We start from the raw sequence: 25,713 nt of genomic DNA, 5'->3' as shown, positions 1-25,713 counted from the left end.
AACCTGAAATTTTTGTGTGCATTTGAATATTGCAACTTTTGTGATAGCCAAGATTCGCAAAATCAAAATGTATACGATGTGAAGGTTCTTGTCTCCACTGTGAATGCACTGAATGCCAGTGGCCATGTGCTAACATTTCATGCCACGAAAAAAGGCTGTCGACTCCAAGTCACGAAATTTCATGCTGTGAACATTTCTGGTTTTAGAGGACACTTCAACAGAACCGATTTCACAAGTTTAGAAATAGGATCGTATAAATGCTAACATACAGATGTGTGGGTTGAAAATTTATGGCATACTAAGTTGGGATTAAAAGACATTTCATCTTGACATATAGTTGTTGTTTTTTTTGAAATGCATCTTTTTGAGTCGGTGGGTAGAAAAACATAAAACATGATTTTCAAGGAGTCTCCACTGAAAACCAGGAGAAGCTGGCAGCCCCACATGTGTCTGTCTGTTGTTATGGACAAGTATTTCCGCCTAAACACTGGCTGCCCTTTCAGAATTCGATCAATGCACAGAGATGAACGTCAGCTCGCAGACTAGACTATATTGGGCAAGGTTCAAGAAAAGGGTTGTTACTTCGTGGGCTACTGGGTCACATCTTGTTCCGCGAAGCTGAAGTTTCTTAAAATAGAGTGATCTATGAAAAAAAGACAAAACATGCAGAGTGCAGAGCTCCCTGATTCGGCAAGAGGCTCCCTAAAAACTTCAAATATTGTTACTTTCTAGGAAGAGAATACATGTCTTGCTTGATACCTGGGGGGCATTTCATGAAGCATTTTGTCCGACAAAGTTATCGGACAAATTTGCTCTCAGCCAATCAGATGCAAGGATTTCAGTAGCTTGTAGCAGTTTGTCAGAAAAATATCCGACCAAAATGCTTCATGAAATGCCCCCCTGATCTTTGTCTTATTTTAAAAGGGACGTACAGTATTGGTTTAGAGTGGGCAGCAGGTTTCCACCTGTGTGTGTGAGAGATAATGAGAACCCTCTTTTAAATGAAACGTGTAAGAACATGTAATTCTTAGAGGAATTCACAGTTTATTTGATGAAAATTGGTCTTGAAATGGCTGCATGAGATATAAAAAAAAAGTGATCCTAACAAAATGTGACAGGCCACAGACTTTTATTAGGATCTCTTTGTTCTACCTGCTTTTTGTTGTTTGTTTGTTTGTTTTTTGATATCTCAGTCATTTCAAAACCGATTTTCATCAAATAAAATTTCGATTCCCCTTAGAATTGTGTGCTTGGTAACATTTCATAGAGTGGTTTCTCAATATCTCGCAAAACGTTAAAAGCTGAATTGCCCTCTCAACTAAAACTGTATACCATCCCTTTAATTAATTGAGATGCATGTAACACAATATTTAGAGAATCTCCCTGATTGCTCTTTTTTTTTTCATTCATGCCTGAACACTGACAGAACTGATTTCAGTACTTCCTTCTGTTTCTAGTCATGTCACATACATGCTGCTGTGAGCACGAGATAGCAATCTACATAAACCTGTTTTCCCTCCATATTCAAACAGGCCAGTTGGGTAGCCTAGGCTGTAGAGACTACCAATTACACATGTATGTTAGAAGTTTGTATATTATCATTCAGTTCTTTTTATGCTTTTGATCTCCTCAGACAAAAAAAAAAAGTAAAGCTAGAAAATATTTAACTTGTTTATATGCTTTTGATAATCTTCATATGCTGTTTGTTTTTTTCAACTAAAAATCATCTGTCATTAATGATACTGTTAGAAATATAAACTGAGATTGAGGAGTGCCCTTACCCAGGGCTCGACACTAACGGTGGCCCGGTGGCCCGGGGCCACCAAAAATGAAAGTCGGGCCACCAAATTTCAAAAAAGGGTAAATTTGGTGGCCCGCCTCGGGCCACCAAAATTTTTTGAAAAGTATGTAAATAAATTCGTAACTTTTTGCGCCGGAAATTAGCTGTTAAATTTGTTTAAAGGATGGATGAAAAGGACTGAATGAGTGCCTGAGAGTGGGTGTTGCAAGTTTGTTGAAGTTTATTTATGAGTAGATATGTCCAACTTCTAATTCTTACTATCATAAAACTTAAATATTTGACTCATTTAAAAAAAAGGACTTTTAACGTTTTTTATTGTTTTTTTTCGGGACACCAAATTTTTCTCTCGGGCCACCAAAAATTTGAAATTCAGGATTTTGGTGGCCCCATCGGGCCACCAAACAAAAAAGTTAGTGTCGAGCCATGCCTTACCGTAAACTGAACAAGAAGGAGTGTATTCCTAATACCAAGGAGACTCACTGCCAACATTGGGAGAACACACATCACATATTAAATCACAAAACTGCATCCTCCATGCATGCTCTTTCCCTTTAATGTCATGGAGGTGTGATAGTGACCGTGACCTCAAACTGATTCTCATGAACAAAGTATTTCCTAATGAATCTACTCCAAACAGCTCCCAGTTGCTGAGAGTGATTGCAGAGTTCATTTGATCAGATTGGCAGGAAATTTAATTGCAATAGAAGCTGAATTTCACCTGTATGTACATGGATACTTTGCATAATTAACTTGCTGTTATTTCTGTGTGAGAAACCCCCAAAATATGATTTTTAACTATTGGAAAATGTGCTAAGGCCTGATGAGCTTGAGTAGGCAAGTTTGAAGAAATCAGGACATATACATGATCACTACCAAAATCATTGCTTTCAGCAGAGGTGTAGATATGGTGTTATATTATTATTTGTGTGTGTGTGTGTGTGTGTGTGTGTGAATCTCCAATAGCTAAGAAGATTGAACATACATTGCATGACTTGGCATGCCATAACCTGCACTATCACCGTACACTGAGTAGCACCATTGTTTTTAAGATGTACAGTTAACATAGAGTATTATAGTGGCTTTTTATGCACGTCTATGACAGTTACACAATGGTCTAACAGCGTATCTGCTATCTTATTTGTCTGCAGTAGATGATAAGTTTGATTACTCATGGTTCCTTTTTTCCGACATGTTTGCTTAAATTTGTAGATCAGCAGTTGCAATCTTACAAATTTCATTTGTATAGAGGGCAGACAAATTGAAGAAAACTCATACCTCATATCTTCACCCCTCTGTTTGATAATCTCTTGCTTTCATTTAATATGCCTTGTCTACCCAAAGTGGACTACTTTAATAACATAACAATGTCAGAATTTCGGAGCTTGGGTATTTGTTCCAAGTTCATCATGTCACTGCCGGCAACCAGGGATAGCCTGGTGGTAGTGTCACTGCCCGGAAATACCCATATATCATCATCATATCTTCATCCCTCTGCTTAATAATCTCTTGCTTTCAAAAAGTATTTTCATACTGCACACTAGTATTATGTGCAGTGATGGATTGCACTGACAAGTCTTGGCCAAATTCAACTCAAAGTGTCCAGTTACACACATTACTCATGCAGTAGTATCCAGCTACGGGTATCTGTCACAGCTAGACGTATGTATGGCAGCACGCCAAATTTGAGCTGAGTATTTACAGGCTCGACTATCAAAAAATCGTGGCAGTGCACACTTTAGCATGTGGTGGTTGCAAAACTATGTGCTGTTCCTCTGTGGAATTTTGAGCGCAAAACAAGGCAATGTGGACATACCGGTACATTATATCAGCCATTATTCTGACCAATATCACCTTTTAAAAATGAATAAAGCTTGATAATCAAACCTTTTTAATCTCTCCCACCCCCGCCCCCAACCTTCTGATTGAGGACAACTGGAAATGGTAGAAGAGTAACTTGGAGGTTAGGGAGTTTTGTCAACCACAAAATTAACAATACATGCAAAAAATGTTGAGAAATCTCTCATTCCAGAAAATATCATTTTACAATGTACCTGAGGGTGACATGAATGTCACACACGAAGGAAGAAAAAAGTTGTTCAACTTACCATCCTCTCCTCTCGGCCAGTCCTCTCCACAGGTTGTCTGTTCTCACTTTGTGCTCGATGAGTTTCTTCCATAGCATGCCGTCCGAGATGACCCGCTTCCATTCTTTGCACACGCCCTCCGCCGCACACAGGGACTTGGCATCCAGGTACGACAGGATCTTCTCCGCAACGTGATCCAGACCTTTTTCTGTGAGGAGGAGGAGGAGGAGGAAGAGGAGGAGAAGGAGGAGGAGGAGGAGGAGGAGGAGGAGGAGGAGGAGGAGGAGGAAGAGGAGGAGGAGGAAGAAGAGGAAGAGGAGGAGGAGGAGGAGGAGGAGGAGGAAGAGGAGGAGGAGGGAGAGAGGGGGAGCGGGAGGAGGAGTGGGAGGATGATGACAAGAAGGAGGAAGAGAAGGAGGGAGAGGAGATATAAGGGGAATGAGAAAGAGGAGGAGGAGGAGGAAGAGGAAGAAGAGGAGGAAGAAGAGGAGGGGGAAGAGAGGGAGGAAGGGAGGGTGAGGAAGAAAAGAGGGTGACGAGAAGAAGGACAAGGAGGGAGAGGGATGGGGAGGAGCGGGAAGGGGGGGGGGGAGAGGAAGAGAAGGAAGGGAAGAAGAGGAGGTGGGGAAAAAGAGAGAAACAAACAAGTGATTACATTGTGTGTACCAGGGCTAACTGACATTTCCCTGTAATAATTCACTCTTAAACATGACTTTTTTTTATGACAATAATTCCAAATCCCCAGGTACAAAAGTTCTTCAAGCAGAAATGTAATTGAGGAAAATTTATAGTTCTCTGGAATTACAAATTATCCAGAAAATATACACTTGTCACAGACAAGGTGACATAACACAACCAAATATATTACAGTCACCAATTTGCATTAACGTGATCACATGATAGCAAAATATTTGTAATGTTTTCCCACTGGGAGAATATTCTGAGATGCTCGCCCTTACGCGAATATTTTCATGGAAACGAAAGGCAAATGAATACATACCCAATGGGAGTATGATCAAATTATTTACATTAGATGCAAGTAATAGGATTGGGTATAATCAATGCATAATCCTGGAAGCTGAGCTATGCAAAAATGCTGCGAGTTCAGTGACTGTAAGGAAATGACTTCCACAAAGAAAATTCAAGTTAGACGACGCACGCTACTCTCAAGGTACGTTAACTTTTAAAAAATGTACAATATAATATGCAAACCTCAAAAAACGTTCAGCTTAAACTCCCAAGTTCATTGACCCTAGCTGCCAAAATATTGAAAATCCATAAAAATTCCCGGATCACAACCAAAATTTAATCACCTGTTCCTTGTTTCATTCTCAACCTTTCTTGTAAGTTTTATCCAAATCCATTGACAACTTTTTGAGTTATTTTGCACACGGACAAACAAACCAACGCCGATGAAAACATAACCTCCTCCCTTGATGGAGGTAACAAGCAACATACAGTAACTGAACTTACATTATTTGTGAAGAATTTCAATTTTGGCGAGGTTCTTGACTAACCAATTAAAAATTGCTCCCCCCTTCATGAGACAGATCTTAAAATTAATGGTTCAATTATCTCTGAAGGGCGTCTTTTATCATCCAGGAACTGCTGGTCAACACAGCAGCCAAACATAGCTTCTCTATTCATAAATCAATTTCCACGCCAATCAAATATAATTAAGCAGCTACAAAATTTGAGAACATTCCAGGAATAACGACATGACTGAAGTACATGTAGGTACTATGCCCTCCCAAGCTAGTTCCTGAGCAGTATATGCATCCAAGGAAATCAGAATGCTGGACTTTCAGCTCCTTTATAGGGGAAGTTATCTTTAAGTATTAATTTCCATAAAAGTACTGACATATTTGTTCTTTCTCATCTCTTGACACATCCATGGGATAAGTGCCAAAAGCCAATCTTATCTCAAGTGAGTTCAGAGTTATAATAGCGATGACACAGTGACTGAATTACAGTTTACCAACCTGCACATATTAGTACTAACGGTGCCAATCAGTAATATCCAACCCCCTGAATCCCCAAGAAAATTTTGGCCACAATGGGTTTCTGTATAAAGCTAAACCTAGCCTCTCCACAGGTGGAGAGAAGAAGTCAAAATAATCCCATGAATATCTACTCTGATTTGCTTTTAAATGATTTTTCTGTTTCTACAGCTGGTACAAAATGGTACCTCAATGAATGCAACATTCAATACATTCATCATAGAAGCTTGCACAATCTAGAACTGATAGCTTTACATTATTGTATATAGGTGTATCAGAATTAGCACATGAAATACCATACAGGAGATATAACTGGTAAGCACAGGTTTAGACCTGCAAACCTGCAATAAGCTATTAAATGCGCATAGCATCTCCTCCTACACTTGCATTTCGAGATGCAAACTTAACACTATCATGAACTAAAGCTCTGAATGGTAACGAATATAAAGTAATATAAAGTAAAAAATGACAAGAATTGTTGACATAATTGACTGCTGAACACAGCAGTGTCTGATTTAATAGACCAATGAATATTCTTCACATGGAATATTATCATTCCTGTTACAAAACTTCATTTTTACAAGGATATGCATTTTAAGCACACACTAATAGAACATTTTGTCCAATTCACTGTCACTGAACAGCGAATCAATGAAAATGAAATGACAGACAAGTTTTTACAATCACAGGTACATGCTTACAATGTATGCATGTACTGTTACAATGCTTTTAAAATGCAAAGTCACCTAGTGCTTGCTATGCACTAAAACCATTGCATTTATCACATTAATTTTGGGGAGACGGAATTTCAGCAAAGTACGATGGCACAGTTAGTCTGTGGTAGTTTTTCTCCGAGTCGGTCTTTGCTTCTGTAGAGAATTATTCCCTTTAAAGGCTGCTGTACATGACCTAAGCTTTCAAGAGCTGTATGTTTCATTGATATACTGGGACAGTGTATACTTCAAATTTCCCAACAGACAAAAACAAAAGACTAAATCACCTACTTTCAGAGTGCTAAATACATCACAGCCATGGCATAGACATTAATCGAATGATAATGCAAAGATAAAGCCACCCATACACAGGAACTCATTCCTCTGAACACTACTAAGTGATTGCTATGTGAGTCGTTTTTTTCCCGACATTTGTTTTTCTTCAAATTTGCTTGCCCTATGTGACATGGGAGATGGATGGTATGCGGAACAAACTGAGCTAGAGAAGAATCCCAACACATGATGGCATCTTGGGCAACATCCAACACAAGGACAGGCTGGAGGGTGTGTGATTGAACTTGTTGCTGTCATGGTGAACAGACAGGTGTGTACAGTACAGCCAGCACTGGTCCCTAGGTCCATCCTGAAGTATATACCATAGGGCGGGTGCCTGTCCGTCTCGGGGTGATGCGCAGCTTGCATCGCGAGGTGGAGCCTTTGCGAGTCAAGGAGGCCTATGCAGAGAGAGGGTCACGGTATCAGCTGCATCACACGCAGTCCCATTAAACCATCCCTACTCACCAAACTTCCACATGATGCCCCATGGGCCGAACTCTGTGTGCTCACGGAAGACGGTGCCTCGCTTTGGCCAACAGCCTGCAACTGCACACATAGGGCACATGTACACAGTGTTCTTCGTCTTTGATGCAGGAAAAACAGCAACAACAACAAGAGCTGACATCCTCCACACACCGTACCCTGGGATACAAAATATGGCTGCTGCATAATGGACGACTCTTTTTGATTCATGCCATGCAAGTGAGATGGAGATGTCTGTTGTTGCTTCTTTTTTTTTTTCTAGTTTCCTGAAACAGGATTGGAAAAAGGAAGATGGGGAGAGAGAAGGGGAGGCAGACAACTTCTGTTGCTCACACACATGACCTTAGACAAGGTATAGGTTGACCACACTGCAGTATTCAACTCTGAGAAAGCAGGGCACTTTGCCGTCAACTTTTACGGAATATTACATTTCTTCTGCATAATGTGCATTATTCCCTTCCCTCTCGTGTGTCTATGTTTCATGTTCGTTACTGTTTTCCAGTTCATTTTTATCTGGTGCACAGAATGACACCAAAACTCCAGCTTGTCGGTACCTTGTCCTTGGAGGCCGTACTAAATTATTCACGTATGTATGTGAGATAAGACGGGGAGATCTAAGCCGGCCCTACAGAACAGCTGTGTCTCTATGGGCAATCATCATATTCTCCTCATATCTTATGTGCATGTGTGTGTGTGTGTTGGTGTATGTGTGTATGTGTGTGTTTCTGTTTGTGTTTGTGTGTTCATACAACATGTCCATATGATGTTATGAATAATTGGGCAAGAGCTATTGAATAATTTAGATGAGTAATGCCATGGGAAATATCCCGAGCTAAATCATATCATGCGCCATACAACTTTCATTATTCAGCAGGCAAAGACCGCTGCTGATGGTAACTTCACCCCCACCTCAGCGTTCCAGGTAACCAATGAAGATTGCGGCAAGCTGATTGGCTGTTTCTCTGAAAGATGTGATTGTATCAAATCAAGATATAGTTGACCATAAGTGCACTAGGGCCCTGTTCTCATTACAAGGAGAGATTCAAAAGAGTGAACATGAGAACAGCATGGATAATGGAGCAGTGTGAACGGGGAAAGTGACGGGGAGGATAGTTTGGGAGATTCCCTTGTTCACACTGCACTAACAGACCCTATTTTCTACTCCATTTTGACACTACTGCACAACATGTTGAGTTGATGCATGAGAACAAAAAGGTGTACTGCCTGTCACATTCAGGCTTCTTGTATGTTGCAACATTATTTAGAGGATGTGCTTTTGCACATTACTCATGAATACATTCATTACTTGTGGATAACATTCATTGTTATTTGGGATGGAATTAACAGTAAAAGCCTGTGTCGTGCTATCACTTTGAATCTCGTATCAATGCATAAATGTGCAATTCTTCTTACCGAGGTGCTGAGCGGAGTGCGGGGCAACACTGGGCAAAACCTGTCTCTTGTGAATAAAAATAAACTGATCAACATTGACTTCCCTCGATATTTAAAGGTACATGTCACATTCTGTACCTATCATCCCATCTACATGTATTCCACAGTAATTTCATTTTCACAAAATATATCTCCCATGAGCCCAAAATGCATTACGACAGAGGACCCACGACTTTAAACGGGCAAGTGCCCAATCATACTCGTGCTCATGAGACACAGAATTTTAGTTGCCAACAAAAGTGAAGGCAAGCTGGTTCTAAAAAAAAACACACCCTCTAAGTTAGAGCATAAATGTGCAATTATCAATATGTATGACCACATCTACTTGTTGATTTTTTCCATACAGTGCACTTTATACAATTTGGTCAACAGCAGGTCACTACTTGCACTGTATTTGGTTGTGAGTACACCAAAATCCTACACAAGAGCGTAATGGCAGTTTCATTTAGGGAACCTCACTGCTACGTGGGACAGTGAAGCCCTTTTTACACTTGTGTTTCTTAACCCCGGACTTTCTCTGACCCAGGACTATCGTTAGTCCCGTACCAATTTTTTCAGCTTTTTACACTTGCCAATTAGTCCCGTACTATCTCTTGTCCGGGGCTAAGGAGAAAACTGACCTTTTTACACTTGTATTTCTTAGCCCCGGACTTTCCAAACCACATGAATATTCATATTTACGCTGTGTACTGTACACGTACACGCACGCACCGGCAGCACTTGATTACATCGTCTCTGATTGGTCAGTGAGGGTCGGACTTCGTCTCCGTTGCTTAGCCCAGGATTATTTTTTCGTTCTGTTTACACTCACTTGCTTGGCACCGCAATTGCGGTGCTAACCCTGCTATTTTGCAGGGCCAGATAGTACCGGACTATCGGTGGGGCTAGCCCACTTTGGCAAAAACGAGTGTAAACAGAAAGTGGGCTAAGGATAGTCCCGTACCAACGGTGGGGCTACGCCCCCCCCCCCCCTCCCCTTAGCCCCACCATTGGTGCGGGACTAAGCAAAAATTCACAAGTGTAAAAAGCCCTTGAGCTTCCAAAATTCAGCACAACCCTATCTTTCCTCTATCAGGATCTCATTATAACAAATGAGTAGCCAACAGCAATGACCTTCATAAGATGTAACTGAACACAATGGGATTGATTTTTTTGACAATAAATCTGCTTGCTATGATCTTGTTCTTTCTGATGTAACAATCAAATTATTTTTCTAGGCAAATATTTTTGTTTTTGCTTCACTGCATGTACATTTGGGAGTGAGAGCTCAGATATTTTGTTTTCTGTCATACTAATTCATGTTAATGATGTATAAACAAATGTCACAGATATTGTAACTGTGATGAACAGCTACAATGTATTGTCCTTATGGAATACGCAATTTAGCATACCTTTCAATGATCAGTGAGTCACATAATGTAAAGAAACAATAAGCCTGCGATAAAGAAGTACATCCATGTAGAAGTCATTAACACTCTGCAAATAATTGAAAAAAAAATTCTGTGCATTTGCATACATGTGCAAATACACACAATGTACATGCATACCAAGGAGAACTTTGAAACTTTGAATTCATACATTTGAAATGTTCCTTGATCAATATTGAATTGAACCAAATTGAATTGAATTGAATTAAATTGAATTGAATTGAATTGAATTGAATTGAATTGAATTGAATTGAATTGAATTGAATTGAATTGAATTGAAGTGAATATTAAAGAAGAGGCAGTGTCACAACTCAGAGCAAGATCAGAAACATACCATTTTATAAACGCTGTGTTGTGTGGAATAAAACTGTCTCAAAGAACCTGGTCTTATGACTAAAGGCGTTGCAGTATCTGCATACGATATAGTATGTTTTTGAGAAGCTCCAGCATCATCAATTGACTTCATGTTAAACGGGTTTCTCAATATGAAATATCTTTGTAATATCCATCCTTGCCCTGGGCTAAACATAATATGCAAACACACAATTGCATGGGTGGGGCTGTTAAACCATAGATGCAGTCAAGATTGATTTTGTGCATCACAGCCAGTATACTGTCCCTCTTCTCTTTGTAATCCTGTACAAAGCAATGTGTATATAAAACCAAGCTTCCTTTGTATTATGTATAGTTGTATTAAAGTACATTCACTACATATACACAGTACCAACACTGGAGGATTCCTATTCCGTATGATTATAAATACAGCAAAATCAACTTCAAAAAGAAATTTTTGTCAACAGGCCTACTGTTCACAGAGAGAGAGAGAGAACAAAAAAAGAGAAAAGTGAGAGAGGGAGAGAGAGAGGTGACCTACAATGTCAAAACAAGAAGAAAAGAGGCAATATGATACTTAAAGGCGCATAGTCCCGGTAGTATAGAGGGCGCTGTTGATGATAGCGCCGGTCACCGTTAGCATTGATATGAAGATTACCGAAGTTGAGCTGTCATAAGTGCGTAGGTGTTGCTACGTAACGTTGCCTTCGTTGTCTTCTCTGCGCATTGCGCAGTCTGTAGTAATGCCAGGGTGCGTGCTTCTTATTATGACATCACAAAAGAAGTTTGCTAAAGCTGTCATCCCCCTCAGCAGAATCATGAGCCGAACTGTGATCGGACCACTGACTACAGTGGATCGGACTTCTTCGGACTCGGGGAAGTGGGCCACAGCGTAAGCGCTAAAGAGGAGTCGATAGCATAGGTCTCTATAGGAAACTTGCGCCGTGCGCCCGCGTATGCATTTGACTAAACCACCGGGAGCATGCGCCTTTAACACATAAAAGTGAGAGAGAAAAAAAACAAACACCTAAATCATACATGTTAGTATGTACACACTAATGCAACTTTTGCTCTGTCCTTGATTTGATCACAGAACTGACTACTCAGTATCCCAAAAGTCTAGAGAGGAAAAATAAAGAGCGAGGGAGTCTTTAAACTCCTGGCACATGCCCTGGATTGTGGACCTGATGGTAACGTGTTGAAAATTTATGTAAATTTCACCCATAATGGATCCCTTCTTGACACACAATTCAATAGAAACACTTGCCCCACACCCATGCTCATTAAGCCTCAGGTTTTGGTAGCTGCATATTTAGTTACCTAGCAACCAACAAGTCAGTCATATGCCCATATCATCTGAGACACCACAGAAAGGTAGGGTAGCTGAAAGGACGGCTATCAAACTGACAAAACCTCACATCATTAGGCCCGTTCACACACAACGGAAATCGAAATTACAATCGCGATCCAAATTTCGATTTTTTTTTTTCCGACCGTTCATACACAGGGAAAAATCGCACTTCGCAGCAAGGAAAGAACGATCAGTGGCCAAATTGCGCATGCGCGAAACATGCATGACCGAAGACTGACCCCACAGTCCCAATAGAGTTTCGCGCGCGCGATTCAAAGAGACTCGATTTTGTAAACAAGCAAAATAATCGCAATTATTCTGAAAAATCGCACTAATAGTGCGAGTTGGATCGCAATAAGGATTGCGGTAATTAGTGAGATTTTTCTGTCCACACACGAAAAAATTTCGAAATTTTGATCGCGATAAGAAAATCGATTTTTAAATCGCACTTTTTCCATTGTGTGTGAACGGGCCTATTGTCATAGTGCTGATATTTTGGAGACACCTTTTAATCTCCTCCACTTCATGAGTTTGCTATTTGAATCCTATTTACATGGACTCTAAAGATATTGCCATGAATAGCTTTTGACATATTCAACAAAACAAAGTATTCCTGGAGTTTTTGGCCCAAGTTCCAGAAGTTCTTGACAAATCACATGAGAGAGCCCCTGCAATTTGAATGTGAATTGGGCTTGTTGCAAGTACCCGTTATATGAGAATACTAAATGGCTCGAATTCACGAAGGTGGTACAATTGAAAACCATGGTTTAAACAAGTGTCGCATGGCCTATTTCGTTATGAAATCAGTCATTTTGTCAACGAAATGACCATTTCGTAATGAAATGAAATAACCAAGGCCACCGACAGAGGGAGTGGTGCTTGCAGAAATTGTAGTGGGCTATTATTTCCTGGGAAAATCTCGAAGAGAGGTGAATCAAGCGGTTGATTTCATGATTATTGTTAACATTTATTTCGAAAGAAAAAGACTTGGCCTGTCTTTAGGGTTAGGTAACATTTTTTTTTTTTTCATACTGGGGTAAGTTAGGTACTATGCGTCTGGGGCGCAGGATGTACGAATGATTGAGCAATGGCTAGCACAGTGATGGAAAGATAAGGCAGGGCTGCACACTAACCCCTTTTTTCTACCGGTCTGACTTGTCTCTGTCGGACCAGCAAATACACAGGAATCATTTGTGAATATTGATAAGAAAAAGAAGGGAAAAAAAATAAAGGGGTTGAAATGTGGTCTTTAATTTTCTTCCGAAAATCTCTTCGCATACGTTCTTGAAAAGCACACGGCAGGGACGAATTCGTGATGCTTTCTGCACCTACATTGTATCTCTTCCTCGTGTATAGAACCATTTTAAAAGAAGGACACTTTGTTTGTGAATTACCATTGTAAAAATGAACAAAATCAGATGGTATCAAATGCATTTGTCACTTTTTCTAAACATTGGCACAAGGAGAGTAGCATGCGTTATCTAATTTGCTGCATGCGTATTTCACGCTCTCAGCGGGATTGCCATGATTTCATGAATGATTTCGACTGTAATATTTTATGATGCACGCACCAGAAGTGGTTAAAAATGCGTTCTTCATTTTTCTCCCAATAATCTTGTCGCATTTTGTACATGCATTCTTGAAAGATACACGACAGGGCAAAATTCGTGATCCCTTTTGCGCCTACAAAGTGTACCTCAAATATCAGCAGGATTGCGATGATTTCATGAGTTATTTCGGTTGCAAGGCCTAATCTTCTATGATGCATGCGTCAAAAGAGGTAGAAAATGTGTTCTTAATTTTTCTCCCAATAATCTCTTCGCATTTTATACATAGGTTCTTGAAAGTTACACGACAGGGCCGAATTTTGTGATCCTTCTTGCACCTATCTCTACCTCAAATATCAGCGGGATTGCGATGATTTCATGAATTATTCCGGATGTAGGACTTAATCTTTTATAATACACGCGCCAGAAGAGGTTGGAAATGCATTCTTTATTTTTCTCCCGATAATTTTTTTGCATTTTGTACACGCGTTCTTGAAAGGTACACGACAGGACCGAATTTGTAATCCTTTTTGTGCATGTCTCTACCTCAAATATCAGCTGGATTGCGACGATTTCATGAATTATTTTCGGCTGTAATCTTTTATGATGCATGCGCCTGAAAGGGGTTAAAAATGTGTTCTGTATATTTCTCCCGATTATCTTTTCGCATTAATTGTGCACGCGTTCTTGAAAGGTACAAGACAGGACCAACTTCATGATCCAATTTGCGCCCATCTCTACCTCAAAATTCTGAAAGAATGAAATTATTCATTTGTGAAATGCTGTGTATTTAATTAAAATGAACATAATCAGATCTGTTAAACACTGCTGAATACATTTTTACATTTTCTAAACCTTGGCAACAAGTAGATTAACATGGTTATTCCAACTTGTTTTATGCTGTTGTCACCCGGCGGGATCAAGATGATTTCATGAATTATTTTGGCTTTAATCTGTCTAACATGTAACGTACACGCCAATGTTTATTAACTAGAAAAAAATAAACAAACAAAACAAATAAGAAAGAACAACTGGAGGACGGAGGACGGAACAAAAATGCAAAGGATATAATGATAAGGCTGCACACGCATTTCAAAAACATATTATTCCATTTTGTGTGAATAGTTTCATTAGACGAAAAGCTTTTGAATGAGTATTTCTTTTTTTTCACGTTGCGACTGGATTTAGCAAATATCATGCACGTGTATCTCAATTAAAAATTCATGGCTATAGAGTATAAAATGTGTGTACTTCTATACTCTTTGGCCATGCATGACCGCCGATCGTAAGCAAATGAACGAACGAACGAGGGTCGGGGGATTACGTGCATTTCAGCGGTTACATTGTACATACTTTGAAATGGCAGTGCAGTGCGTGAGCAGTGCCGATGGCCATAAAGTGTGAACGATGAAGCAATCACGAGTAGCGCTCAAGATTGTGGATTACTTTTATGCTCAACTAACTGTACAAGCTGTATACATAAACAAAAACTTGCGTTTTGTTGAACGGTGCGATTGCATTCTATTTCTCCCTGATCAGGGCTGCTCTTTTTCTTTCATCTGACCCTGACAATGCTTTTTTTTTTTTTTTTTTACTGGTCATGTCGGACCAGTAAAATTGGCAATTCCTGAAAAGTTACTAGCCGGGGTTCGAAATTGGCGATGGTCCGCTGGCTATTGGCCACCCAAAATCATGTCGGACTAGCTAAAAATCATAAAATTCTGAAGTAACTAGTCCGTCTGGCTAGCCAAAATATTGCTTCAGTGTCAAAATTGATTCTAAGTAGTCTGCCTGGCTAGTTTAAAAAAAAGTTAAGTGCGACCCCTGGTTAAGCCCGACAATGACTTTAACGGTCTGGGACCATCGGCCCGGCGCCAGTGTGCAGCGTTGGATAAGGTCCATAATTGAAATAAATTATGTGGGGTTTCATAACTTGTTGTGAAATAGCAATCTCTCTGTTTACACTTGTATAACATCTGTCATAACTACCAAATTCCACAGCCTCATTCAGTGTTATCCTTTTATTTTGCTGACTACCTTTTTGTTTGAAAACCACCAAGTATGCACTCATTAACTAAAATTGATTATGAATGTGAAAATATACAAATTGCCAAGTTACGTTACAATGCAATTTCAGTATTGAGACCCAGAATTAAAATTGTTTGAACTGATACCTTCTGGTCAAAACATTTGGGACTATTGGTAAATTTGCCTGGTACAGCAGTTAACGAGTGTTGAATACCTGAAGGTTGAATGGCGATTGTTCAAAGGTGTGGTAATGTTATTGTCAAGTGTAATCTAAATAATACATGAACTGCACCAGTTCGTCTACAGCGGACGCCTACCTAGTCATCGAAGCTCGGAGGAAATAAAAAATGTTACTCTGCTACTCGCGAGACATTTGAGGATTAGGTGTGTGAAATGTGGATGCTGACCAAGATAGAGTGTGACTAACACTGTGGAATGATAGCCGTAGTTGAGTGCGTGAATGGGAGCATGCAGGCTAACCACGCTGATCTGGCTAGTGTGACTCGAGTTCGAGCAAGTAGTGAGTGATGAAGCTGATAACAATCATTAGGTGAGGATATCTACAAATATGGTAATTAAGACAGAGGTACACTTACCGCCACTTGACACTTGGTAATCTAGCCAGAAATACAACAGCTACAAATGAACACTGACATTAAGTAAGCGCGAAATGGCTTGGTAGCCAGTGCGTGGTAAGGTAGCCAAATTCATTCAGTCCACTCTACCGTAAAGTTCCGTGTACAAGACGCACCTTTTTTTTCATCGAAAAATATGGAAAATCGGGGGTGCATCTTATACACGGGTACAGTTGAATCAGGGAAAAAAAAAATCTGTCACGTACACCCAATTTTATAAGGTCAACTTGGGCCATTTACGCCCATCGGCGTTCGGAGGTAAGCAATCATTAAAACTTACCTATAACGAGCGATGTATCAATCTGGACACACACAACAGCTGGAAATACGGGATGCATCATTAAAACTTACATAGGCCTACCGATGTAGCAATCTGGCCATAGACAACAGCTGTAAATACGCGATGTATCATTGGAACCTACCAATGTATATCAGTCTAGCCACAGCCAGCCTAGCTGTTGATACGCGATGTACAGGTATCACTACCGACATCATAAAACTTTTCGATGTACTAGTATCAATCTGGCCATAGACAACAGCTGTAAAATACCCGGTAGAACCCTACGTCACCGTGATGTTTACGATGTGTCAAGCATGCATGCATATGGCGTTTGCTCTGTTTCATGCACCGTCCTAGCCTTTCGCAAAGGCAGCTCACTATGGACTCTCACGCTGCGTGTTTGAGTCCATTGCTCTCTGTGTGCGTGTGTTGATATTATAGCGAGCTGCCTTTGCAAAAGCCTAGCACCGTACAAGAGACACACGTATTACTGGTAATCCCTCCGGGCGAAACAACAGTGAGTGTAACCGTACGCACCATACGTCTCAGCGCAAGATCCCTCTTCTGTACTACAGGAATTGTTTTTCTTATTCTTCATAATGAACATTTTGCTTCCGGCACGCACCTAGTCCTAGAGACACATCTACGGTAGATATAATAGCACGACTGAATGGCGTGTTAGCAGTAATCCCTCCGAAGAAACAATGCAAGTGATTACCTGTATGCACCATACGTCTCAGTGTACGATATCTCTGCTACAATATTGTTAATGTTTTTCTTATTCTTCATTATGAATATTTTGCTTCTGGCACGCGCTTAATATGAGAGACAAGCCTACGCTAAATACATACATGTGTATGATAACACGATTGAATGGTGTATTAATCCCTCTGGGTGAAACAATAGCAAGTGAGTACCGTATACAAGTCTCGCATTTTACGTCTTCCATTTTTTGCCGATGTGCGATGAATATCGTGAAAAGAAAGTTTAAAAGGAAACGAAAAATAGAGCAAATACATGCTACATTGTAGGGAAATTTTGAGCTGAAATAATATGTATGACACGCACAATATTTGCGTGGAAATTTACATGTTTTGTTTTTTTTTTTCAATTTCAGGTCCGAAAATAGGGGTGTGTCTTATACACGGGTGCGTCTTAATATATACACGTAACTTTATGGGGTACATGCACATAGTAGGGCTTGGGAGCCAGTGAATACAAGGCACATTAGCCTTCTACTCATCCGCATTATATAATGTCGGTTGTTACCTAGGCAACTCAGGCATAGAGGTCATGACTCATTAAAACATGTGGTGGCAGCATACTACTGGAAATGGTGATGATGTGAGGGGGTCTCTGGTTACAATATGTTACAGAAATGGTGACTCATCACACAATTGCTGCACCATTTCATGATATTCATAATATCTATCTACTGACACTGTTGGTCTTTGATCTATCTTTCTCTGAAAAAACAACCAAAAAAAAGATTTTTGATTGTTTTAAATCCATCTACCTCCACAATAATGGCCATTATCTTGGGATTTTATAAAATCAACAATAAGACAAGAAACCATCCAAAGAAAAAATATACAAATTATGTAAACAATAACTTAAGTTACTCACATAACTAACTAAAAAAAAAAGAAAAAAAGAAGAAGGAAGAACTGTTTCTATGCATACAGATGCTGCCATACCCAGTGAAGTGCAATTTGTATGCAATCAATCTCACACACATTAGTCTACTTACTGGCTAATCATCATTTACCTGGAAATGAATGCACTACATTGTATGTGACATGAAGACATTCCAAGACACCTTTTCTGCGATTTGTCTATTAATATGAATAAACCTTCTGCCTCCTTGTGGCTGGCTGGCATGCATGTGCAGCCCTTTGCGGCAAAAGCATTTATAACGATTGCAGCAGAGATGCGCACAGTTTGCGTGCATGCCAGTGCCTCCCGACGTGATCATTTTGTTTCCTCACAATCCAGCCACTTGTGTCTTATCCTGCGTGTAAATCTTTCCCTCGTGCTATCCCCACTTTCCACCCTCTCGATATGCCTCCCTGCTTTTTTAAACCCTGTCTTCATCTCATTTCCAATGGCCTGGCAGCCATGCAAGCTTCTGCCCAACTTATCAAATTTACTGCTGCCCATCGTCTCTGGCATTGTTCCTCCCTCTCCTGTCCCTTTAAATCCCGACTTTTCTCTAGCGCTCCTTCGTCTTTTACATCTCACTGCATTGCTCTAGGCTGTAGGTGTTCATCCTTGACAAACGCATCACCAATTTGGGGTGAAAAAGGTGCTGGTCATTCATCTCTCTGGAATAATTGTGGTCACTATCTCTACCCAATGATAAAACATAGAGAGTGTATCAAACATTGCCCACCAATATTTTTCTCTGCAACCTTTAATATTTGTTGATATGGCTAAGAGAAGAAGATTAGCAGTGCCCTGAGCCAGAGGCCAAAAGATAGCAGCTGACACAATTTCCCTCTACAGTATAAAATAGGCTTGCTATAAATGTGCTCGGTAGACTTGGCACCACATGTGCACTCATACAGTTGCAATATGCCAATGCGTGTATGTATTGTGTTATAAATTATCAATATTACTGGCTTATCCCAAGGTTACTTGCTAAAAATAATTCTGGGTGACAAGATCAGCAGCTTGCATGATGAAATCATATAGACAGATTTCATGTGGTTTATTGATTTCAAGTTTCAACCATATCAATATTAGATCTGACACATGATATAATAATACCCATGAGTAGCTCCAACCTCTTCCATACACATGTACACATTATGCTGTAGCAAAGATACATGTAGACCCCGTTTACAGTGCGAGGCTCGGCCGTGGCTCGGCCGCGGCTGAGTCCACCTTCATTTCAGTGTAAACGCGCAAAAGGCCAAATGCGAGGCCAAAATTGGCCTCGCATTTGGCCACGCTCTGGAGGTGGTCTTGGCCGCGGCCGGGCCCGGCATTTTCTCAGTGTAAATGTAAACTGGGCCAAATGCACAGCCAATTTTAGTCTGGCTTCCAAACCCTCTGCTGTACTATTTCGCTGTTCAGGATATTAACCCCTTCAACGTCGAAAACTAGTATAGTTTAGGGTGGTTTTGGCCTGCAAAGGATTTTTTCATTCGGTAAAGGCCTTTGCCTGAATGGCGACTTCGTCGCCACGGAATTCATTTGGCAAAGGGTCTGAAAACCAGACAATACCAAATTGCGTTTGTTTACAAGCAGAGCGCCACTACGACAAAATATTGAAAGGTTTGAATCAAAAGCGCGGCCGAGCCCGGCAGTGTAAACGGACAAAATTGCGGGGCCAGGCCTCGCAATTGAGGCTGGGCTCGGCCGCGGCTCGGCCGCGGCTCGGCCCAGCCCCGCACTGTAAACGGGGTCTTTGTCATGGATGGATTGGGTGCTACACACCAACAGGCCAGCTTGCTTGGGGCAACAAATACTTACTCTTGGGAAAGGGAAAGAAAGAAGAATCAGAACTTAATTGCTAGTTGAAAGTAAAGTGCACTTGCCCAAACACTCGGGCAAATATGTGAAATGTCTTTTGTACTGCCCTGAACTGTGCAGTGAATTGCACTGTTGCTGCTACTGATGAATGCAGTATAGCTGTATGTTGTACATTAGTTGTGCACAGTTAGGAATGGTATGGTTTTGATTGAGATGGGGATGCAGGTTTACAACATTTCTGTGAGATACGTAGAAACCACTTATGAAATATCAAAGAGCATACAATTCTAAGAGGAATTTAATTTGATGAAAATCAGTTTTGAAATGCCTGTGATATCTAAAAACAAAGTGGTCCTAATAAAATGTACATTGTATACAGACAACTCCAGGGTGTTTCTTCTCAAAGTATTTAGTATTTATACCTAGCTAGGAAGGGCTTTAATCACCTCTAAAACCACTTACACGTACCAAGAGTAGTCTAAAAAAAAAGGAAACTGAATAACTTAATCTCTTCCAGTTCAAGTCTGTTTGTGGTGAGCAAATGATCTCTGCTGTTGTTGTTATTGTTGTAAAGACTACAAAAAGCTCAAGAAACAAACTTTCTCCGAGTATAAGTGGGGCATATGGTTACCACAATTGATCAATCATGATATGCAACTACTGCATTAGCATAATTAGAAATTATGCATCAGGTGTATGATGTCAACAAACTATTTTTCTTTTTCAATCGGCCGAATTTACATGAAAACTATGACTGCAGTAGAAAATGAGGTAATATCAATCTGTTTATCCATAATTTTTTCGTATCAAATTTGGACATCCTTTTATGAACCCTGCCCAATCATCTAATCTGGAATCTTAATCCCGTCAGGTCATTTCGATGTCATGTTTTTTACCCTTGCTGCAAGGAAGTTCCACATATCTCCTGCGGCACTCGGGCGTGGTCACTCCCTTAATTGGATCAGTCATGTTGTTGCCTCAAACCCTGCGTTCACACTGGTCCCCAAGACTGGGAGACAGTTACGTGGAGTGAGCATTCACATTTGTCACTTCCCACCACACTGACGAGACAGCCCATGCATGACTGCCTTACGGGTCACAATAGGCACTCATCCTGCACTCGAAGAAACTGTATTCAAAATGTGGAAGTGATTTTCACCTTTGATCTTTGTACACAATGACATACATGCATTGTGATGTTGACTGCCAAACAGTATCATTCTCCCCTCTGATTCGCCCTTGTACAAATGTATTCAACAAGCTTTTCATCTTACACAAGTTCACATTTAAACAAAGTGGGAGACAAAACCCCTCATCATCTGTTTTTCTCCAAGGCAGGGAGACCAACGTGAACACACAAACTTATTTTCAATAGACAGGTATACTAGAACTTGGAATATGAAAATATTGAGGCTTGGTCGAATCACAAGGGCAGACACTTGGAAAAAAAGATAGTAAAATACAATATCACTTTTCAAAAATACATTTTAGTGCTTGGCTAATCAATTGTTCAAAACCAATGCTACTACAATACATCCTACAGATATCTCTGGCAGTAACTGAGGCAACTGCAGTCAAATCTATTAAAGTAATCTTTGTGTAAAAACAGCAGACGCTTATGGATGGTCTCATAAACTTTGCCGTACATGTGAAAACCCATGCTATTATATGTAAAATTGAATGTACAGGCACATTGTACAATGATGTACCAAACAACAATCTGTGTATACACAGCCAATGCAGAGCTACCAAGACTCACGCATTCTGCATGAGACTCAAGCATTTAGGGTCTGTCTCACGCATGGCACCCATTATTCTCACACATCGGGCGATGTCTGCAACTTGGGCCTATAATGATGAGCACAGCTCAAAGGATTAAAGTGATTGATGCAATTGAAGGTATATAACCCCTTTGTCTTTCAAAATATGTAAAATATAGTCACTTAAGTATGCACCTGATCGCATCATTAAGAGCTAAAAATTGAAAAAGCTCCCTACCGGGCTGTGAGAGGGGGGAAACCCCTCCCACACCCTCGCTCGCGCGCACATTCGCGCGCCGAGATGCCGAGTCATGAAAATCTCACTCATAAAAATTGTTTGAACTTGGCATCCCTGCAACAGCTGCCTGGTCATAATAATGTGATCAGCTTCTGAGTATACATAAAAGACAAAGAAAACAGAATGTTCTTCTCAAATTTTGGATTTTCATTGAAAGTGCTAGGTAAGTGCATTTGTGCTTTAGAATGGATACAAATTGTATAGTATACGCCTACACATCGTACAAACAGATATCTGAAATATGGCACTCAGCACTCATTACAATATCCATGGACCCTACCACAAAGGGTCCATGATTTATTTTATGCATGCCACACACGTCTCCCCAGGGTGTAGGTAGCCTCTTCAAAACATTACAATGCATCATAGTACATGAATGGGTCTGCTCAAATTCAAAATGGCCTTAAATGACTGTACAGAAAAGCCAGCTTTCTATCTATGGTTTCACTTGCATGGCCTTCATACACACATTTAATGTACAGGTACACTGTAATGTTTGTCCCCGTGTTGTGCTGTTTTCCTCTTTCAGCTCTGGCCTCTCCCACCCCCAATGGTCCATGACAGCTGACCATCCAATCCTGCCGATTATTCCCCTCCCTCCTTTCATCGATGTTGCTGTTTTTTCCAAACAGACCTATCCTCCAAATCCTCTATGAATGGCAAGGACTCTATTAACCGCGACGATCCTTCACTTCTTTTGTTCTCTTGATCTTTGGTGGACCCTCTTGAACCTGTAACAACTTCTTACATGCCCTGCATGGACAATGAAACTGCTGCCTGAACTTTATAACAACACTTTGATCTTGACTCTCTCCCATCCCAGAATTTAACCCCCCCCCTTCTATACTTCAATCACTGTTCACACTCTCTCATCATTTCCTTTCCACAAGAAACTCCAGAGCCTTCTCTCCCTTCACTTTGTTAGACTTGTAATCAAATAAAAACAAAAACAAAAAACACATCACCCAATCATACCAAACTTTCTTCCCACTTCACATTTTTTATCTTCTCATGATAGCCCAGAGCCATAAGTTTGGATGAGATTGCAGCATTTTTTTTTTAAAGTCAATATTTGATAATTTATTCACTGTCATCTCATACTCCTTGAACGTATTCATGGTTCAATAATCCACATCCATGTAAAGGTGCATGAGACCCAGAATATCAAATTCGCATAGCCTTGGAGAGTCCGCAGTGCTGTCTTTTTGTACGAGTGCCCATTCTACAATATGTGTTCCCACAGACACTCCTTTATCAGGGAGGTGGTCTTCCACCTCCCTGCCTTTATCAAGCGCTCACAGCAGCTAATGGTGAGGGGGGATTTTTCGAGGCCACCACAGGTCAGTGACACACACATGTACTGTACATGAACACACAAGCAAACAGAGTGCACAGTACCCATGTTGGAAATAATGTCATATTTGACACAAGTTTTTCTGCAAAAGTGGTGAAACACATCAAAGTATTCCGATGGGAAGTCCGCATTATTCTTGTGCTGCTGATAATCCTGGTGATAGCATCACAAGATTTGTGTCAGCTGATACAGTCTGCATCCATGATTAGTCCTTTCTGAAACAAAGAACTTCATGTCCAAAGATTGTATTATATGATGTGCACTTGGATCTACTCCTGTGCAAGCTTTTATGTTCTGCCATTTTCAATCTTCTACCTGGGAGAGAGAGAGAATGATGATGTGTGTACAATATCTTGAAAGAGATAGGGCTAGATTGATGCATAGCCCCTTCATGGGTAGATAATATTCATGAAAAGGAACAAGGAAAGAAAGAGAAAAAAGTGTGTGTTACACAGCTACTCCTAACACACGAGTATCTATCAACTTTGGATATCATTGTGTGAATCTGCAATGTGACACCAAAAATCACACAAAACAGAATGATCCCTAGCATGATACAAATCTTCAGGCGGGAGCAAGATTTTTCCATCAAATACCCATTCTGACGGTGGAACACACTGCGCACTGAATTAATGTGATAAATTAACGTGCACATCTACATACTGCAAGCCAGTGCACGTACACAAATAAATGGCATCAACATGGCAGCCATGCATACACACTGGTGCCAATTACCGTGATAGTAGCTAATGCAATAAATGGCTAATGTGATAAGTACCACATTAATTCGAGCAATGAGACACTGTCTCATATTATCTTGTTGATTCTCTGCAGGATGATCCGCAGCATGTTATTATGGCAGTGTAACATTGCCTTTAACCCGTCGAGGACAAGTCCCGAGTATACTCGGGCAGGGGTCTATGGGAAATGCGTGTTATAGCAAAATCAGTCCGTCCTCAGCGGGTTAAGGCTTGCGTGCGAGGGGAGGAGGGAAGGGGGTGTCCCGTCAAAAGAGTAGTTGTACCTTCACACAGAAGCTAATATTATCATCGATGGTAGCTACTCATCAATGATTTTATAAGGTCTGGCCCCCTAAACTACATGACGCCCATCCACACGACACCAATTTTTAAAGATTTAACTTTTGAGCAAGAGTCCCACTCCATGATACAACCACATAACCCGAAGAAATACATAGAGCCAGCGATAAACCTGGTCTTGGTGCAATGATACAGTAGTGTAAAACACACTCTGGAGGTTGACCCGGAAGCTGAGGGGGAATAGGGTTTACGGAGAAGTCAAGCTAACTTTCAAATTTGTTGATTATTGTGTCCACACGATGCTAAATTAAAAGTGGGGACCCCCCGTGGCTCCTGGATAGAGCGTCAACCTTGAAAAATCTTGTGGTTCTAATTCATTGAGTAATCGTTAAAATAGCTTACTTTTGAGTGCTTTTACATGCTAATCATCAAAGCTTAAATCTTCAAACGAAACTTTAAGTTCAGGAATGTTGTGTGAATGTAACTAATGTATGATGAGATTCTTACTTGGCAGTGCTGTGATGAAATCACGCTGGAGCATGGGCTTGAGGAATGCATTGATTTGGCCGTGCTGGTAGTGGCACATGCGCAGGATCAGCGCCTGGACGTACTCCAGCTGCTCATTTTCCGTCCACTTGTCGAAGTTGTCCAGGCAGTACTCCTTCTCCTCCTGGTAGTTCGGCGACGGCTCCCGCACCTTGGACACTGACCGCAACTTGATGGTCTGTCAACAAAGCAGGAATAGCAAAGGAAAGGTGACAGGGAGATAGTTACAAGTGGTCCTCCATCACTGCTATACGAAAGATACACTTGGCAAACTTTCGTCTCCTTTTTCCTCACCCGTGCATGACACCATTCAATCGCAACCATTCCTACCTAATATATGTTTTTAAATGCATCACTCAGGGATATCACATAACATATCATTTTCCTCAAAATCTGCATTCACTGCAGTCATTGTTCTCTAATCTAACCCTCAAGAAGAATATTCACACAAATGCATATGATATGTAGGATATACAAATTGTAGGAGATAAAACATGAAAGTATTAACTCGGTGAGGACGAGTCCCAAGTATGCTCCGGCAGGGGTCTATGAGAAATGCGTTTTGTTATACATGTAGCATAATCAGTCCGTCCTCAACGGGTTAAAAATCAACCCAACCATCCAGGTAAACCATTCAAACAAGAAAGGAAGAGATACAACGTACCAACAGGAATATTACTTACATTGTATCCAATAACACATTGATCAAAAGAAGATGCCAAACCTGTATATTCAATCACAAACACTATCTGAGATAGGAGAGACACT

At 40.6% G+C, this 25,713-nt stretch overlaps 1 protein-coding gene across 1 annotated transcript in view; it reads right to left on the bottom strand.

The window, feature by feature from the left end:
* Positions 1–25,123, bottom strand: part of LOC139737070 (beta-TrCP-like) — a gene marked incomplete at its 5' end in the record, with an annotated part of 50,625 nt that extends 25,502 nt beyond the window's left edge. Inside the window, 2 exons of the mRNA XM_071647748.1 lie at positions 3,907–4,093; positions 24,907–25,123. Coding sequence (XP_071503849.1) covers positions 3,907–4,093; positions 24,907–25,123 — 404 coding nt within the window. The remainder of the gene's footprint in view (positions 1–3,906; positions 4,094–24,906) is intronic.
* Between the last annotated feature and the right edge of the window lie 590 nt (positions 25,124–25,713).

The sequence above is a fragment of the Diadema antillarum genome, unplaced genomic scaffold (assembly GCF_040938485.1).
Source record: "Diadema antillarum isolate AM-2024a unplaced genomic scaffold, OU_Dant_1.0 seq00000679_RagTag, whole genome shotgun sequence".
Lineage (NCBI taxonomy): Eukaryota > Metazoa > Echinodermata > Echinoidea > Diadematoida > Diadematidae > Diadema > Diadema antillarum.
This window is presented reverse-complemented; position numbering and strand designations above follow the sequence as displayed.